This window comes from Dipodomys ordii, unplaced genomic scaffold, assembly GCF_000151885.1.
Source record: "Dipodomys ordii isolate 6190 unplaced genomic scaffold, Dord_2.0 Scaffold24, whole genome shotgun sequence".
Taxonomy (NCBI): domain Eukaryota; kingdom Metazoa; phylum Chordata; class Mammalia; order Rodentia; family Heteromyidae; genus Dipodomys; species Dipodomys ordii.
Genome location: NW_012267240.1, coordinates 12,148,575 through 12,167,622, shown reverse-complemented (window position 1 = coordinate 12,167,622; position 19,048 = coordinate 12,148,575). Strand labels below are relative to the sequence as shown.

At 36.5% G+C, this 19,048-nt stretch overlaps 1 protein-coding gene across 1 annotated transcript in view; it reads left to right on the top strand.

The window, feature by feature from the left end:
* Positions 1–19,048, top strand: part of Plxdc2 (plexin domain containing 2) — a 394,422-nt gene that overhangs the window by 194,061 nt on the left and 181,313 nt on the right. Inside the window, exon 3 of the mRNA XM_013014718.1 lies at positions 8,981–9,127. Within this exon, the coding sequence (XP_012870172.1) occupies positions 8,981–9,127 (147 nt within the window). The remainder of the gene's footprint in view (positions 1–8,980; positions 9,128–19,048) is intronic.

The window sequence follows — 19,048 nt, the reverse complement described above, 5'->3', positions numbered from 1 at the left end:
AAAGGAGGAGGCTACAATGCTTGATAAGAAATGTACTCATTATCTTGCCCATGTAATTGTAACCCCTCTGTACAGTATTTTCACAATAAAAAAAATGAAGACTACTCAAAAGAAATATGTAGGTAGCACCACTGGCTCATGTATAATCCTACTCAGGAGACTGAGATCCAGTGAATAGATCCAGAGATACTGAGGACACTGAGAACCAAAGAACAGAGAATAACAGCAAAATCTATGAGACTTTATCTCCCTAAAAATCCAAGGAAAAATTGAGCTGGAGGCATGGATCAAATTATAGAGTGCCAATTGAATAAGCAATGCCTAGTTAGTATGACACCCTGATGTAGAAAACTTGAACCGACAGAATATTCTTATTACTATTACTATTATTCCTGCAAGTAAATTTGTTCCTTTCCTTCTGAAATTGATGAGGCTTATTTAAAAATCCTAAACACAAGTTTAACTAAACGTGAGTTTGATTTGGTTCTTTGACAGTTCCAGTGAAAGAAAGCTAAGTGATATAGCAATATTCATCACCTAGTTTTTGTTAACAAAGAAACTAATATGACTTACAAATCTCCCTACACCACCTGTTTATGGGTCTTATCAATTTCCTTCCCTCCCTCCCTCTCTCCCTTCCTCCCTCCCTCCCTCCCTCTCTCTCTTCCTTCCTTCCTTCCTTCCTCCTAGGGCTTGAACTCATGGCCCTGAAGTCAGGTATCTTGTGGTCAAGGTTAGCACTCTACCATTTGAGCCACAGCTCCACTTCCAGTTTTCTGGTGGCTAATTGAAGGTAAGCGTCTCATAGACTTTTCTGCCCCAGTGCACTTTGAATTGTGATCCTTAGATCTTGACTTCCTAAGTAACTGGGATTACAGGAGTGAGCTATCAGCAAATGGTCCTTTCTGTAATTTAATTAAGAAAAGCAGGGGTGGAGAAAGGGCTTTACCAGACATCTTCTGCCATGTGGTTTACTCCATGGCTCTTTTTGCATAGTTAGCCATAACTATGAGAACTGTGAGCTATCTCTCATTGTGTTGCTTAGCTCCTGTAGATCCAAGACTGAAATCTTCCCCTGTGAGATTTTACCTCTGGAGAAAATCAAATTCTGTGCTCTGATAAGTTCACACAGAAATAAACAGAATGGATAACTGCCTTAGCTAACATGATAATATTTCTTAGCATCCAAGCCCATGGCAACTGCCAGCCAGATGGCTGACAACAGGTTTGCTATCTTCTAGCATCCGTAGCCTTCCCCAACCTCCCCTCCCCTACTCACAGCTTTGTCAGAATGTAGCTGCTTCTTGCCTACAACTCTTGTGCAAGAGTTTGTCCCAGAATAACTAGCAAGTTATACTCAGAGAGTAACTATAGAAAAATCTGTGTGATTCTTTAAATGTCTGGTGAGTTACAAACAGTGCCATGATCTCATATAGCTACAGAGAGAATCCTTCATTTCTTCCTGTATTTTTCTGTCAAAATGCTTCTCATTAACACTGTGTTCTTAGATAAATGAAATGAATGATTTTACATAAACAAATGATGAGATAATATGATGATGTGTCTATGTCTATTAAATGCTAACAAAATAAATTCTCTTTATAATGATTGACATACCAACTTCTCTGTCAAATTTTAGTGGGAATGAGTCATTTCCTAGTTTTTTTTTAATGCTGAATTTCCCCTACAGTAAATAGTGAAAAATATTATCCTATCCATGTTTAAATTTGATGAAGCTGCTATTTTAAAGAAAAAAATTAATGGAAATCTTATATATCATCTATTCTACTGAGTAGTTTTAACTTATTTACTTTGAAGGTCTGTGTTGAGGGTCTGATTTATAGTAGGAAAAGTCTGGGAAGTTTTCAGAGCATGTGCCATGGAAATTCGACAAAATGATTGCTAAACGGAAGAGTATGGTCTTGTATATCTTGATATATATTGATGCTTTGATTCCAAGAATTGACTCTTTTTATTTTTAGGCACTTTCAGGTATTTTCAATATTTTGTGAAAAACAAAAATGAACTGGTTGTATATAGTATGCTTGTGATCATTCAAATAATATGGATTGGGGGAGGGGAATCTCTTGAGATTCAATCACATTAAAAACAAGTCAGTATTTGTTAAAATTATCTATCTATCTATCTACCTATCTATCTATCAAAAAGCTAAAGAGAGTTCTGTCGAGAAAGATATACATTTATATTTGAGCCCGTTTAATTTTACAAATTGGGATTATACTGTAAGTACTCTATTTGAGTAAAATAATGAATTAAAATTCCCCCTAAAACCCTTGGGTAGTAATCTTTTGTGAACAATCCTTAGTCCACTATTTTCAGATTGTACCTCAAAAAATTATCTTAACTAGTATTTTTGTGTGTTTGTGGAATTGGGGTTGGAATACTCAGGGTCTCACGCTTAGCATGCAGGCATTTTGCTACTTGGGTCATACCTCAGACCCTTTTGTATTTTTTATTAATTTAAAATTTTATTGTTATTATAAAGATTATATACAGAAGGGTTACGTAAGTTATGTAAAGAGCGCGCTTCTTTTTGGACAATGTTGCCCTTTCCTCAGTGTACTTTTTTTAAATTAGATTTTAGTCATCATTCCTTAGTTTTATTGCAGTTATTTTTCAGAACAAGTCTTGTTTTTGCCCAAGGACTAGCCTGAGATTTCGATTTTCTTTTCTTTTTTGGTTGGTCATGGGGCCTGAATTCTGGGCTGAGGTACTGTCCTTCAGCTAGGCTGGGGTACTGTCCCTCAGCTGTTTAGCTCAAGGTTAGTGCTCTACCACTTGAGCCACAGCCCCACATCTGGCTTTTTCTGCTTATGCCCAGAGTCTCATGCATGCAAGGCAAGCACTCTACCACTGAGCCACCTTCCCAGCCCATTGATTTTTTTTTTGTAATCTACAGTTGCCTTCTTCATAGCTAAGATTTTAGCCATGCTCCATCACATCCTAACTTGTTTGTTAACATACTGTTTCCATAGCTGTTTCCTTGGGTTTAGACATAGTTTCTAGTGGTGGTTACATAAGTGTCAAGTTATCTGATGTTTTCTTTCTTCATTCATAATTTCTTTGTAGTTTTGGATACCAACAGACTTCTCTCTAGTTAAAAAGAGACGTCACCAAAACATATGCACATTTTCTTGGGTCTTATGAGGTCCTTTCATGGAGCAAGGAGGGAACTCTCATCTCTCTTCATTAAGGGTGCTGATCCTATGAGACCAAAGCATCAGTCTATGACATCCTTTGACGTTAATCACCTTCCTAAACACACTATCTCCAAATACAGGTTTGGGTGCGTTTACTTTCCACATACAAGTTTTGGAGAGAAGACAGAAACATTTATCTATAATATCTCTCCTGGATAGTTTATTTCCTTATTCATTTTAAAGTTTCATGACATATTTCTCAGGAATGTATTCTGTGTCCAGTGATTGGGAGATATTTCTTTTCTATTTCTTATAATTACCCATAGGGTCATCTATATTTTTCATGAGTATTCTCCATTCACTCTTTTTGTCCTTTTTTTTTTTTTTTTTAGTATTTTTCAACATATCCCTTTGGTTCTTTATAGTAGCATCTGTTTTGTTAGGTGATTATTTTAGTTTATTTCTAATGAGTACACTATTCACATATACATTTTAAAATATCTTCACCTTTAAATGAGGTACATAGTCTTTGTAAAATCACTCATAGGAAATTCAATATTTTTTCAGTATCTTTAATACCACCTGGGAAAGACCATTCATTTACAATATTCTCTTATTTATCACAGAATGATCTTCAAGAAGTACCCAGACAATTAATTCAGTGTTAATCATCTTTTCCTAGCAAGTTTGGCTGTGCCTTACGTATCCTTATATATCAAATGACTCACATATTGGTAGCCCTCTAGTATGCTCTGAATTTTTTTTTGGCTCAAATAAATGAATTTGGAGTTCAAGTATTATTATGTACAGGGATCTGAGGCATCTGCAAAAATTGTCCATCCTACAGTCAGTGTGACACTCTAGAAGGAGAGAAGAGCATTTGGATTAGGAATTGCATAGCCTGGTTGCTGCAGAATGACTAAGCTGTCCTTAGAATAACAACTTGTCTTTACATTCTCTCTCTCTCTGTCTCTCTTTCTCTCTATATATGTACACATATACATCTATACAATTGGTATTTTTCTTCTGTCGACAGCTTCACGTTTCCAGGCATTTTTGGAAAAAAAAAAAACAACCATGGATTTATATAGCATTTATAGATACCCACTGTGCTGTCTACTTTCAGGAACAGTTGGTTTCCAAATTGAATTGGCAACCAGGCATATCACTGTAATGTTTGGTGTTATTTTCCATGGTATTAGAAATTCTTCGCTTTCGAAAAGAGAGTAAAAAATCATCATGGCCAGAATGAGTTTTGACAACTCTTTAAATACCATTACCCCCATAAAAGAAAATGATGTGGTTTGAATCATTTAGTAGTGCTTAAATGCCACATTTTTGAGGCATTTATTTTATGGCTTTCCTGAATACCTAAGCCAAAAAAAAAAAAAAAGCTTTCTAGAATCTTAACAACTTAAGTGTCTACATTCCTAGGTAAACAAGAAATTGTCTTCTTATTTGGATCAGAGTTGCCATGACAACTACATAAGCTTGGGCTGCTAAATTCAAATAACAAGGTCTAGTCCTTAGCTTTTCAGTATTTTCAAAGACATGATATTGGGTTGGGCTTCTCTGACTGAATTAAGGAGTGAAAAGTATATTTTCATGTGGCCCCATCAGTGATAAGCATTACAATTAGACTAGGTCATAGTATGACTCCTTTTCATTCATTCTTTCAACACAGTGATCTTCTTTTCATCCCTCAGGGATTTGTATTTTCCATTATTTTTTATTTCTTTATATTTTCATTAAGTAGTGGCACAAAAGAGTTACTGTTCGAAAAAAATCAGATTAACATCTTGACTGATGTCACAATTTCCATTATGCTCTCCCATTTCTCCCAACCCATCCCCTCTCAAATTTCTTACTTTGGTGAACACACATTGAATATTATGACATTCTGTCCCCCTTCTTGTCTTCATTTGTTCACTCTTTTACCCTTTGCCTCCGCCCCTTCAGCCTTCAAGTTGGAGGTTCCTGATATTTACCTTGTCAGATTGAGTTAATTTTGCTAAGAAATTACCTCATTTGAATTCTTACCTGTAAATACCATATTCAGTTAATACATTTGTGTACACTTCCATACAACTTCATAGGTGTTTACTTGTACATGTATAAATTAATTATGGCATCCACATGGGAGAGAAAACATGCATCCTCTATTTCTCTGGTCCTGAGTTCATTTAACATATTTCCCCCCATAAAATTCCAGTGTGTGTGTGTGTGTGTATGTAATTTTCTTGATCATTTGTTTATTGAGGAGCAGCTAGACTCTTTCTATACTGTGGCTATAGTACATAGTGCAACAATAAACATGGGATTTTTGTGGTTGTTGTTGCTTTGTGGACTTTTTTTTAAAGCAAGACACTGCACTTGATAAGCAAGTGCTTTGCTTGCCATATCCTAACCAGAACTTGTTGGTGTTTTTTTCTTTAGCTGCTCTATGATACAATGATACTCTTTTTTTTTTTCTGTGCTTATACTGGGGCCTGAACTCATGGCCTAGCGTCTGTCACTAAGCTTTTTTGCTCAGAGCTAGCTAGCATCTATTACTGGTGCCATAACTCCACTTCCAGCTTTTTTTCGTGAAAATAATAGGAGGTAAGAGTCTCACAGACTTTCCTGGCCTGGCTGTCTTTGAACTATGATTCTCGGAAGTGACGCTGTGGCTCAGGTGGGAGAGTTCTGTCCTTGAGCATAAAAAGCTCAGGGAAAGTGCCCAGGCCCTGAGGTTCAAGCCCCACAGGCACCACCACTAACAACAAAAACACTATCTGAACCATGATTCTCAGATCTCAGCCTCCTTAGTAGCTAGGATGAACCAATGGCATCTGACAAAATGAGATTCTTATTCTTTATGATAACTTCAAACTATTTCTTTACTAATTATAAAGATTCAGGGGTCAAAGAAAATAACAAAATAATTTATGTGTTAATTTAAAAATGATCCTGTACTCTATCTTGAATATTTATCATTTTATGGGTTACTAATTATATGAGAATTGAAAAGTATCATAGGATCTGTTAGCTATTTTGCCAAAAGATAGTTTCATTGACCTCAGAATTACAGAATTCTATAATAATATTTGCAATAAGGAAGAAAAGTTTTCATTGTTTATTGAAATTTCTTGAGCATTTTCTTCAAGACAGTACTTCCATACCACTCATTAAACACTAAACAAATTATGTTTGTTATTTAAGCCTAATGATTGCTGGCAAGTTTCACAGACATCAATTTCAGTTCACTACTTAACCTATATTACCAGAATTGAATGAAAGTTGTTTGTCATGTTGGTATAATTTGATGTTGGTATAATTTGGGGAGAAGAAGGGAAAAAACAAATTGTTCAAATAAGGATTCAGGTGGACCCATTGTAACAATGAGATGTTTGAAAAACGAACTTTACAACTTTGGCGGCAGGGGTGAGGAGGGGAGATGGGAAGGGATGTTAAGGGGAAACAAAGGAGGAGGCAACAATGCTTGATAAGAAATGTACTCATTACCTTGCTCATATAATTGTAACCCCTCTGTACGGTAGTTAGTTTCACAATTAAAAAATTGTTTTATTCAGTGTTGCTTAACCTGACTTTCAAATAAGTCAAAGTCGTATTTTTATTTAGGATTATTTTGGTGGACAATATACTTAGATGACTTCACAATGAAAGAGATTGAATAATTACAGTAGTAGGTCCCACCTAGATGAAATTGAGCAGTGTTTGTCCTTCTGTTCTAGACTGCGTTATTTGACTTAATTTTATACAGGTTTTCTGCATGATTACAAAATAGATGCCACAGTTCCACGTCTCATACATATACACCTCAGGAATCAGGGGAAACATTTCTTTTTTACCAAAAGCCCTCAGAATCAAGCCAATTGATTCTTTTTCTATCTCTAGCATACGAGATCATAACCACTGTGGCTGGTAGAATTGCATGTGCAAATGGCTTGAATCAGTGTCAAGGAAATTGTCACTTCTGAGTTTCAGTGGTGAAGCACAGGACAAGAAAGAGGACTGACACACATTGACAACACAGCCACAATACTTTCTGACCTAATAGAATAGAAGCCATTAGGATTGTGTTCTGGCAAGGAACACTAGAAACTGATAAGTATGGCCACCTTCCCTTGGGCTGTGGAGAGTCAGATCCATCTTCCCAGACCTTCTTCCCTCCTGAGCACATTCCGGTTCTTTCATTCTGTTGTCATAGGTCATACACAGAATTTGTATATAACAATCAAAGTAAAAGAAGAAATTAACTGGAATCTTTATTAAAGAAGAAAAAAGAGCTACTTATTTCTAATATTTACTTGTTCTCAACTACACTGAAGTTTTTCTCTCTTCAGTCATAATGCAAAATTCCTTTAGAATACAGTTAGAATTTTCTTTTCCTTTTGTAATTTATATATGTATCTAGCTGTCTGTCTATCCATCTATCTCTTAGATTTTTTCCTTTTACAATTCATATATAGTAATTTATACATGTATCTAGCTATCTGTCTGTCTGTCTATCCATCTATCTCTTAGATTTTTTTCCTTTTACAATTCATATATATGCATATATATTTATATCAGAGAGGTATATAGATAATTATCTCTTTCTTTCTTTTTTTCTTTCTTTCTTTCTATATAAGATCTACTTAGCTACCTATCTAAGGAGGAAGTTATGTATGTATATATGTATCATCTATCCATCTATCCATCATCTATCTGTCCATCTTTCTATCTATCTACTTTTCCATGTCTCTCTCAACCTCTCTGTCTGTCTTTCTGTCTATCTACTTCAGCTTGAAGACTTTTGAAATAAGCATGCTATGGGACATAGCATGCTTATTTCAAAAACATCCAAGACTACTTGCATTTTATTCAGTGAACACTTAGATTAACACTTAGCTAATAAATACATTAGATAACATTCAAATTCCAAAGTTTGTCATTTAAATCATAAGCCTTGTAGTCAACAAAGCTTTTTTCTTATGGCTACCTGACTGTCCTGTGATATGTTCTATTTACTGACTTCTCAAATTATTTAGCACAAATGCTTTGTATGGTAAAAAAAAAAATTGCAATCAGAATTAGCTAGGACTTAGATGAGTTGTCTGAATTTTCTTTGGAAAAAATTCCCTTTCAAAATATTTAATTCTCTTCATCGAATGGGAAACATAAAGAAAAATGAAAGCTTTGTGAAAGGCACCATGTTGTTACTAATAATGAAAAGTTGTTATTCAGATATTATCTGAAAAAAAAGATAAAAGATATAGTCTGAATTTCTGGGGCCATTAACCAAAGGCAGGCTGTGGTATAATTTTAAAGAATGGAAATTAGAATTGTCTATCAGTCAAGTAATTATAGCTCAGATCTACAGAATATATTTCTAAAAGAAATATTTTAGTCTTGGCAGCAATTAGGGCTCTATGATTACTGCAGTAAAAGCATATGTCTTGTATACAAAATACACATTTTCATCTAAGTTTTGTTTGCCTAACAGTTTCTTAAAATGTATCAATTATATACATATGTATGTGTGTGTATATATATATATATATATAATTTGTCTACTTTGAACATTACTATCACATCTAATTTCTAGGATTAAAAAATTATCTTTCTTTTAAAAAATGATTTTGACTTTCATATGTTGATACACCGAAGAGGTTTCAATTCGATATTTCCACATATAAACATGGTACACGCTGAATACCTTTTTTGCTAAGTAGTCCAGGCTGGCCTTGAACTCACAGTCCTCTGACCTCAGCCTCTTGAGTGCCAGCACGAACCACTTTTCTGTTATTAATGTGCCTCATTCTCTATGATTGCAGGAGGACACAGATCACAATTACTACTTATCTCGGATATATGGTCCATCAGATTCTGCCAGCCGGGACTTGTGGGTGAACATTGACCAAATGGAAAAAGACAAAGTGAAGATTCATGGAATCCTGTCCAACACTCACCGCCAGGCTGCGGTAAGTCTTCTTTCACATTTACGATCTCTTCTTTCCCACTAAGAGAAAATTGTTGAGTTACTGTCATATAACCTTGTCTGTGTGATCACTTTCCAAGTATATTCATCTTTGTAAGTACGTTAACCAATACACATAAGATATCAAAGAAAACACGAACTGTTTTGATAAACCACTATTAATGGAACCAATTTCTCAGTGTGTTCGATGAGTCATGTTTTACATTCAAAGTTGAGATTCATCTTGCACCACTCTCAGTTTTGTAATCTGTGATTTTATAAAACATTTTAAAAGATTACTTGACCTTAGTATCTTCCATGTGACATGGGTTTATTTCCCTCGACCTTGGAAGAGATTTAACCAAATTCACTTGGTGATTCAAACAGCATATGTAAAACTAATTGTGAGCTTTGGTAAAGAAACTTAACTTCAAGGGAAAGAATAAAAATCTACAAGACATCAAAGTGATATTTTAAGTGCGGGTCATTTATTGACCAGAGGAGTTTCCTTAAATAAATGATCTCACTAGCATCTGTAATGTTAGAATAGGAGAATATTCAGACTGGTGACACTCATTCTAGAAGGCCAGTGCTAATTTTTTGATGGATCAGCTGAATGATTATTTGGATTTATCTGTTTTCTATTTTCAAAACAATTTAAATATTACTAACATCTAGATACTTCTTAGGAGAGGACCAAGTCTGGCAAAAATCAAAGAGCCTACTCACAAGTGTGTAGCTAATAAGGGAAACTGAGATATCAGCCTGGTGGAATTGTTGCTCAAAATTCATGTGTCCAGTGCATTACACCCTGTTTTCGGGACGTTCTTTGGTAATCATTTCTGGTTAAATGCCAACTTGATCATTGTTAGAATTTAGTACATTTTCTGGCATGAATGACAATGGCAATCTTGTCAGTGCGGCCACGTCTTCAGTTCAATATGGCTACTAGTGAAAACAAAACACATTTAATTTCTCAAGTGAGATTGACATTTAAATTTTTTATTATCTTTGAGTCATAGTACAAAGGAGTTGCCATTCAACAAGGCAGTTGCTAGATTCAGTGCATCTTGATCAGAGTCACCTCTTTGATCATTCTCCCCCATTTCTCTCAACCCCACTCCTTCCCTCAATTTTCTTAATTTATACATTGAATTTATGACTTTATTCCCCCACTCACTGTCCTAATATAATAGATATAAAAATAGATCTAATAAGATCATGAGAATAATTCAGAGGGGTCACTAATTTGATAATGACCTTCCTTGTTTATACGTGGAAGTTCTTGTGTCTGGAAATCAACTTGCAACAGCTAATTGGAAATTAATTATAGTTCCTTGTGATGAGTCATTGTAGAACATTTTTTTAAAAAAAAATGAGCCTGAGAAACAAAGTAGCTATTTCTACTTGCTGAATTCCATAATCCATTTTTAGTTCCATATCCAGACAACCCCAGGCAAAACGACAGATTCTGAAATGGTACACTGTGGCTATTAGGACAGATTTGCCAAAAAAGAGGAGACAATGAGAAAGATCAGATTAGGACCATGTTGATTGGGAGTTTATTGCAATGGAGAGTCTTCCAGTGATATTCCAGCATTTCAGACTGCTACCTCACATGGGATGGAATTTGAATGTTGGTGTCTCCATGGAGAGATTTGATGTAGTGGCAGGGGCCTGGTGTTAGATCTTGCTGGCGTAATCTCTACACAGAGCAAGAAGTTCCTCAGTTAAAGCCCTTACTTTCTTCCTCCATTTGTGGATGCCTGCCATCCGTTTTCATCTGTTGGCAGTTTTGTGTGTCCTGCCTCTCCTTGAAGAGCCCTTTTGGATTAGGGTTCGTTTGGTATCTTACCATCTCAGCTCTGTGTTAATGTCAGGAAGTTACATTGCTGTGCTTCTGCTCTTGCCTTGGCTGGTGATTAAATATTGATAATTGTTCAAAGCCTCTCCTTTGCCTACTATGTAAGTGATATAGTGTGAAAGTCTTGTCTCCAGGAGTTAGAAATTTGCTCTGTATTTGTTTCCATAGCACTTTAACGGAAACACGCACACACAGCACACTGACAAGTATATGTGCGTGCACACACACACTCATATACACACATACCTTCATGCATCCACCTCATACATGTGTATGTATGTATATATATATGTGTGTGTGTGTGTGTGTGTGTGTGTGTGTGTGTGTATATATATATATATATATCCTGGGGCTTGAACTCAGAGACCCATGTTCTCACTTAATTTTTCCACTCAAGACTGGTACTCTATCTCTTAACCCACAGTACAGTTCCTCTTCCATCCTTTTTCCTGGTTATTTGGAGATGAAAAATCTCATGGTCTTTTCCACTCAGCCTGGCTTCAAATTTTAATCCTCAGTTCTCAGCTTCCTGAGTAGCTAGGATTACAGGCATGAGACACCAGTGCCTGGCCTATAATTTTCCTTTTTATTTCTGGAAACATCATTTCCTTCATGAATGTAACTTAGCCCAAGCTGTCTATGTTTCCCTGAGTAATCTCAGATTTCCTAGCTGATCTATTGTTAGAGATCATGCCACGATTTTAATATGAAGGTAATATTATGGCTAAGGGGCTTAAGCCCATCCCACTCTTCCTTTTATACACACACACACACACACACACACACACACCCTTCATGAGGCAAACCTTAGCTACTTTTTTCCCTTGAAGTTCTTGAAAAGCTTAAGCACAAGGAAAATGGCAAATGGACATGATCCTTGATGCAAAGCATTCTGCTAATTTGGTTTGAAACAGGATTTAATTTTAAGCTCTATGGGAAAGAGGGTATATTTCTCAAATCTTATCACCAGTAGCTATAATTTGCATGCTGAAAGGCATGCATTCTGTCCACAAATTAGACCAGCAAAAGCAAAGAAAGATCTAGCTAGGGAAAGATGCAGATGCAGCTAATTACTCCAGCTCTGTACTAGAGGAGAAATTGAGAAAGCCAGAAGATTAGTCTTCCCAAAAGAGATGACTTCCCAGCTCTTCCCTTCCTCCTAAAAATGGGGAAAGGAAGAGACAAGAGAGAGTCATCCAACCTGGGAATATTACTTTTTGTGGATGTAGTACTAGGGATTTGAACAGAAGGCCTTGCACTCACTAGGTTGGCATAATTCTGCAGAACCCTGCCTCCAGTCCTGCTTTTCGTTGGATGTTTTTAGGACAAGATCTCACTCTCTATCCAGAAACCTGTTGGAACTCTACCTTGGGCTTCCTGTCCTAGTTGGTTGTAGCTAGGATCACAGGCAAGCACAATGAAGTCCAGCATCTTGTGGGAGACAAAAATCTCCAGGACGTTTTTACTTGTAACTTTGGGCCTTTAGCTTCAGGCCTCATAATCTCAGTTTCCTATGTAGCTTTGGATGACAGGCATATGTCACTGTGCTCAGCTCTGGGTTGAGGAAGTATATTATGAATTTCTCTTCCTGACTGGCCTCAAACTGTAACCCTCCCATTCTTAGACTCCCAGTATAGCTATGCTTACCATCATAAGTCAATAATTCCCAGTTTACTATGAATTTTTTTTTTTGGCCGTTGTGGGCTTGAACTCAAGGCCTGAGCTCCGTCCCTGAACTCTTTTGTTCAAGGCTAGAGTTATACCATTTTGAGTCATAGCTCCACTTCCAGTTGTTGATGGTTAATTGGAGATAAGAGTCTCATGGAGTTTCCTGCCCAGACTGACAATTCTCAGCTCTCAGCCTCCTGAGTAGCTAGAATTACACACATGAGCCACCAGCTGCCTGGCTTTGACTGACTTTTTAATGAAAAAAAAAATTTCCCTCAATTCCCAAATATGATTCAAGCAATAATTTGGAAGCTTAGCTCAATATTTGAGAAAGAAGAAGAGGGTAGAACTCAGGTACGAGTTTTTGTTAACCACTTCAGAGAAAAATGAAACAGAAATCATGTAATTTACATGTTCATTAGGTATTTCAAAACATCCATTGCTCTATCATCACTTTATCAACCAGATCATAAACCTTCATATTTAGGTACACACCTGCAGAAATTCGATTCCACAAGCTTGCAAATCTTGCCAAGGTTCTTTTGTATAAATTCTGTTTCCCTCATTGTTTTATTTAAGAAATAATAAAAAGACAGATAATAAAACCTGGTTTGGGCCGGTTGCCAGTGGCTCACACCTGCAATCCTAGCTACTCAGGAGTCTGAGATCTGAGAATCTCAATTCAAAACCAGCCCGGCAGGAAAAGTGACTCTGATCTCCAATAAACCACCAGAAAACTGGAAGTGGCACTGTAGCTCAAGTGGTAGAACTCTTGCCTTGAGCTGAAGAGTTCAGGGATAGCACCCAGGACCTGAGATCAAGCCCCATGACTGACAATTCAAACAATAAACAAACAAACAAACCTTCATTTTGTAATGAATGTGAATCAAGGCTCATGATTTCCCAAACAATGAAAGTGAAAAATTTATCTAAGTCTCTACCAGATGGGAAACACTGTGAGGAGAACTTTCTCTGAAAATCCTTAGTTATTTGTATATATTTGTCTTCTTCAGCATTATACAATTATCAGGATGGCAGTCTAGAAGTTTCTGTCGCTAAACATAGAAATCAGCCTGCATTTAATTTCATTATTTTATGTAGCCCTATCAAAGTCTATGTGTTTCTGATTTTTCTTCTACATTTTTAGATCAAATTGTTTAATTCAGTACTAAGAAACTGGATTCAAGGGATAGCCATATTAGATTTTTCTGTCTTTTGAAACCACAAATTATATTGTATTTCACATCTCTGAGAAGGATCTCTGTCCTAAATAGAGTCTGGGGCTAGTGGTTATTTTCTGGGATTCTGCCCTCTGTGAGATCTTAATTTTATAACTTGGAAAAACAAAAAAAGAAGTAAAAAATGCCTGTTTTGACATCTCTCCCAGCTTTGCTACTTTGATCCTCCTCCTCCTCCTTCTTCCTCTTCTTTTTTCTCCTCCTCCTCCTCTCCTCCTCCTCCTCCTCTTCTTCTCCTCCTCCTCCTCTTCCTCCTCCTTTTCCTCCTCTTTCTCCTCCTCCTCCTCCTCTTCTTCTCCTCCTCCTCCTCTTCCTCCTCCTCCTCCTTTTCCTCCTCTTTCTACTCCTCCTCCTCCTCTTCCTTCTCCTTCTCCTCCCTCTCTCTGCCTCTCCCTCTTCCCCTTTCCTTTTCCCCTCCCCTTCCCCCCCCTCCCCCTCCTCCCTTCCTTTGTTGGTCATGGGTCTTGATCTTTAGGCCTGGGCACTGTCGCTGAGCTCTTCAGCTCAAAGCAAGTGCTCTAACACTTGAGCCACAGTGCCACTTCCAGTTTTCTGGTGGTTAACTGGAGATAAGAGTCTCACAAACTTCCCTGCCCAGACTGGCTTTGAACTGCAATCCTCAGATCTCAGCCTCCTGAGTAGCTAGGATTACAATGATGATCCACCAGGCCTAGCAGTACATTTCTTTTTGAACAGTGTCACCTCATCCCTCAATTTTCTCCCAGGTTTTCCCCTCTCCAACCTCCTATCACCCAAGTTGTATAGTTCATTTCCAACATAGTGTCTAGTGAGTATCATTGTTGTATTTGTTCACCTTTGTCCCACCATTTCTGTGCTACCCCTTCCCCTTTACAAATCAGATAGACTTATATACAAGATAAAAGGTACAGAAGTAAAAGAAAAAACAAACCAAAAAAAAGCGTGAAAGTTCTAATTCTTTATGACAACAAAAGATTCGTTATCAAAGAAAAAATTAGAATCTGATAAAAATTAACATGACCAAAGTAGTTTTTTTTTCTTTCTTTCAGGACTACTGCACTAGGGAAAGAGGCCTTGCCATAGATATTGATTGGTTCAACTCTGAATGTAGCACTGTCAAGTACCGATTTATAACCAAGTTGTGGGAGGGGAGACAGAACATTGCTAAAGGAAACATGAAGATTGGGGAGAATTCTGACCAAACTGATTGGACAGGATTCTTCTATAGGCTTGCAGGGCAATCAGCCATCAGCTGAGACAGTGTAGAATGAATCCTGCCTTCAATGTTTGATTGAAGGGAAGGATTTTGTGCTGAGCTAATATAAGAGAATTTTTGTTTTGTTAAAACTGAATTTTGTTTGTGGATACACAGTGGAACCTAGAAGAAGATTCAAAACCTGACTAAAAATTCAGTCAAGCAATGTATCTTCATAGGATGATCAGAAAACCAAGCTTGACATGCTTGCTAAAATGAACAAGCAGATATTTGCTAAAGTTGAATGATGTGAAGATAAGCATAGAATTCTAAATGGATGGGTGAATATTTTGATAGATGGATACAGCTGCTGTAGAACTTCTATCTTTAGTATATCTATACTATATCTGATTCTATACTATATTTCTCAATATTTTGCATTGATTTTCCAAGCACTTGCCAATGTACTCCTTGCCAGACACCAACACTTGCTGGCTCCCAAAATATATTTTTTTATTGTGAAAATACTGTACAGAGGGGTTACAATTACATGGGCAAGATAATGAGTACATTTCTTATCAAGCATTGTAGCCTCCTCCTATGTTTCCTCTTCCCATCCCTTCCCATCCTCCCTCCGTGCCCCCGCCTCCGTAAAGTTTGTTTTCAACATAATGACTTGTACATCTCATTGTTGCAATGGGTCCACCTGTATCCCTATTTAAATGATTTGTTTTTCCCCTTCCCCTCCACAAATTATACTGACATCAAATACAGTGAAACTAGGGGTTATACTGTGGGAGAGGGACATACAAAGCAACAAAGAAATCATCTTATAAATGTATTAGAAACAATCGCATGAAAGAAAAAAAAACATTTGAATACATATCTTAGGGTTCATTTCCCTAACATCACCTTATCTGACCTTTTCTGCTTGACTCAGACATATACTAGACATTGCAAATAAGGGAAACCATGGGACCTGTTTCCCAAAATGTTTTGATATTTCTCTCTATGTGTTTGGTGAGGAAGATTTTTCTTTTTAAGTAGTATTGGGAAATGTTAAGAATAAGAGTGAGCTGGGCGCCAGTGGCCCATGCCTCGTAATCTTAGCTACTCAGGAGGCTGAGATCTGAGAATCACAGTTCCAAGCCAGTCTGGGCAGGAAAGTCTGTGAAGACTCTTATCTCCAAAGAACCACCAGAAAACCAGAAGTGCTGCTGTGCACTTGAGTAAGAAGAGCTCAGGGACAGTACCCAGGCCCAGCCCCACAACTGACAAAAAAAAAGAAAAAAAGAAAGAAAAAGAAAAGAGTAAGAGTGCTGCTCTTTTTCTATCTCTTTCAGAATGCAGGTTAAATTCTTTGGTGAAACCGATAGGACTTTTGATGTGATACTTAGTTCAGACTTTTAAACTGGATAATTGTTTGAAAAATTTAAATTCTCCTTGATGGAATTCTCTGACAATCAGAATATACACATGAGTCTTATTACCAAAATGAAGTTTTCTGGAGAGCTTTTCTCCCTTTCTGATTGCCTCAATGAGCATTTCTACCATGTTTTTATATTTGCATAATGCTTATATATCTGAGACACATTTGACTACCTATGGTGACTGTAGTGTGCTTTTTTCATATTGCACCATTTTGTTATTACCATGAACCGAAAAAAGCTAAAGATGTGGGATTATTTGACTAAATGATTATCTTGAAAGACAACTAATTTGTTATCTCCATTAGGTTATTATTTGGATTGCAAATTTCTGACTCACTTTTGTTTATGTTATACACCTAGGTTTGCTTTATTTTTATTTTTTATTTTTTTATTGTCAAGATGAGGTACAGAGGGGTTACAGTTACATAACTAAGGTAATAAGTACATTTCTTTTCAAACTTGTACCCCTTCCCTCATTTTTCTCCTGCGTTCCCTCTCCCCCAATCTCCCCCTCCCCAAGTTGTACAGATCATTTCCAACATACTGGAAATGATATTCTTGTGAATATCGCTGTTGCATTGGTTCCCTCTTGTCCTTTGTTTCACCATTCAGTTGTCCCCCTTCCCTTCCCTAATTCAAATAAATATATATATAATACTAGGGTATGCAAAAAGCTCACTTCTGCATTCTCTTGTGAGTTGTTTCATTTCAACTAAAGTTTATGCCTTAAGAACCCTGGCCTTCAGCCATAGGATGCTCTTCCAGAATTGTCTCTATCACTTAATTTTGGTTTAATGGAGTTCTTACATAAGACCCAGCTTTCAATTTATATAAATTACATATGCTATAGATATACATATATCATATTTGTTACATATGTCATATATATCATGTTTGTGATGTATATTTATATATAACATATATGTAAGTAATATGGTATATAATATATAAAAATAATGGAGTATACAATATATTATTATGTAATACATTATGTGATATATAATAGATATGTGAAATATATAATGTATTATGTGATAAATAATAAATATATATTTATCCATAATATCATATTATAATTATAAATAGATCCAGTACTTAAAAACACCTGATATAGTGAACTTAGAAAGAAGAAAAGATTATTTTGGCTGCTAGATTTTTCCACCCGTTGAAAATTAAGGCACTAATTCCTTGAATAGAAGATTATAATCAACTGGGGATAGGAAGATCTCTTGATGAACACCAAGGAAGATTTCCCTGTGCTGCCCTGTTTGGGGATGGCTGGTCAATCATGTCACAGCATTGCCACATCTCCCAGGTATACCAGGGCGAAAAGAGGTCATGCAAATCATTGCTTTAAAAGTGCTTAGTCAGCACATTCCTGTGCACTGTAATCCCCTCTAGTGGAAAATTTCAGACCAAGTAAATGTGTCTAAAGTAAATGCACCGAGACGATGTTATCCAGAAACAAATCTGTTTATCCCTTTAATGCATTTCACATTTGCCAAGTCCTCCTTACAGTAATGATTTGAAAGTTTCAAAGAGCATTTATGTAATATAGAGCCTTGTTATTCAAAGTGCAGTCAAAGCAGCAATACCAGCAACCCTGGGACTCTGAAAAATGCCGGATTTCAGCTCCCACCCTGCTGGCTCTGGCTTTGAATTTTAACCAGCATCTTAAGTGATTCTTTCACTTACACACTCAAGATAGAAAATCCTGGCGAACCTGGCTGAATGATCAAAGTTCATGTTGCTAATCTGAATAATTCTCATCATTTGCAAGCACAAGCAAACTACTATCACTCAAGATGCTCCATAGACCCTTACAATCTGAGAAAAAAAATAGAACAATTGCTCCCTTATTCTCCTATTCAGTGGAGCCAGAATCAGATAAGAGAAAAAGATTTACATTTCATTTTCCATTTTATTAATATTCATTTGAAAAGTATCATTCTCAGTTCTGCTACTTAAATTCTCAATTTCTTAATTTAAAAAGTGCTGAAGAGGTTAAAAATCTAGCTCAGGTAATCAATTCTGTTGCTGGAGTCTACTCCTGATAAAACTAGACAGGTCCTCTTTGTATATGTTTGCATATTGATGACTTCCTTTACAAGAACATTTTGATCTTTTAATTGGTTTCCAGTGTTTTCATTCACTGAATTTAACATTTCCTCTCCTGTTGGCTCCTCCTACAGTGTGACAATTGGTTAAAGGACCACTTCTTCAAATCCCACTTAGTAAAGCAAGTATTCATAAACTTGACTGCTGCACTATTTTAGTTTGGAGTGATATATAAATGAGACTCATTTGTAGCCTGGAAGCAGGATCTTAGTTTCAGGCCTAGCAAAAAACATTTGGCCATTATACACACACGCAGACACACACACACATACTTGCCTCACATATTTTATTCTGTCTTCAATATTTACTTGTTATTAAACCTGTTCATTTTACTTTCCTTCTATCTATCTATCTATCTATCTATCTATCTATCTATCTATCTATCTATCTATCTATCTATCTATCTATCTATCTATCTATCTATCTATCTATC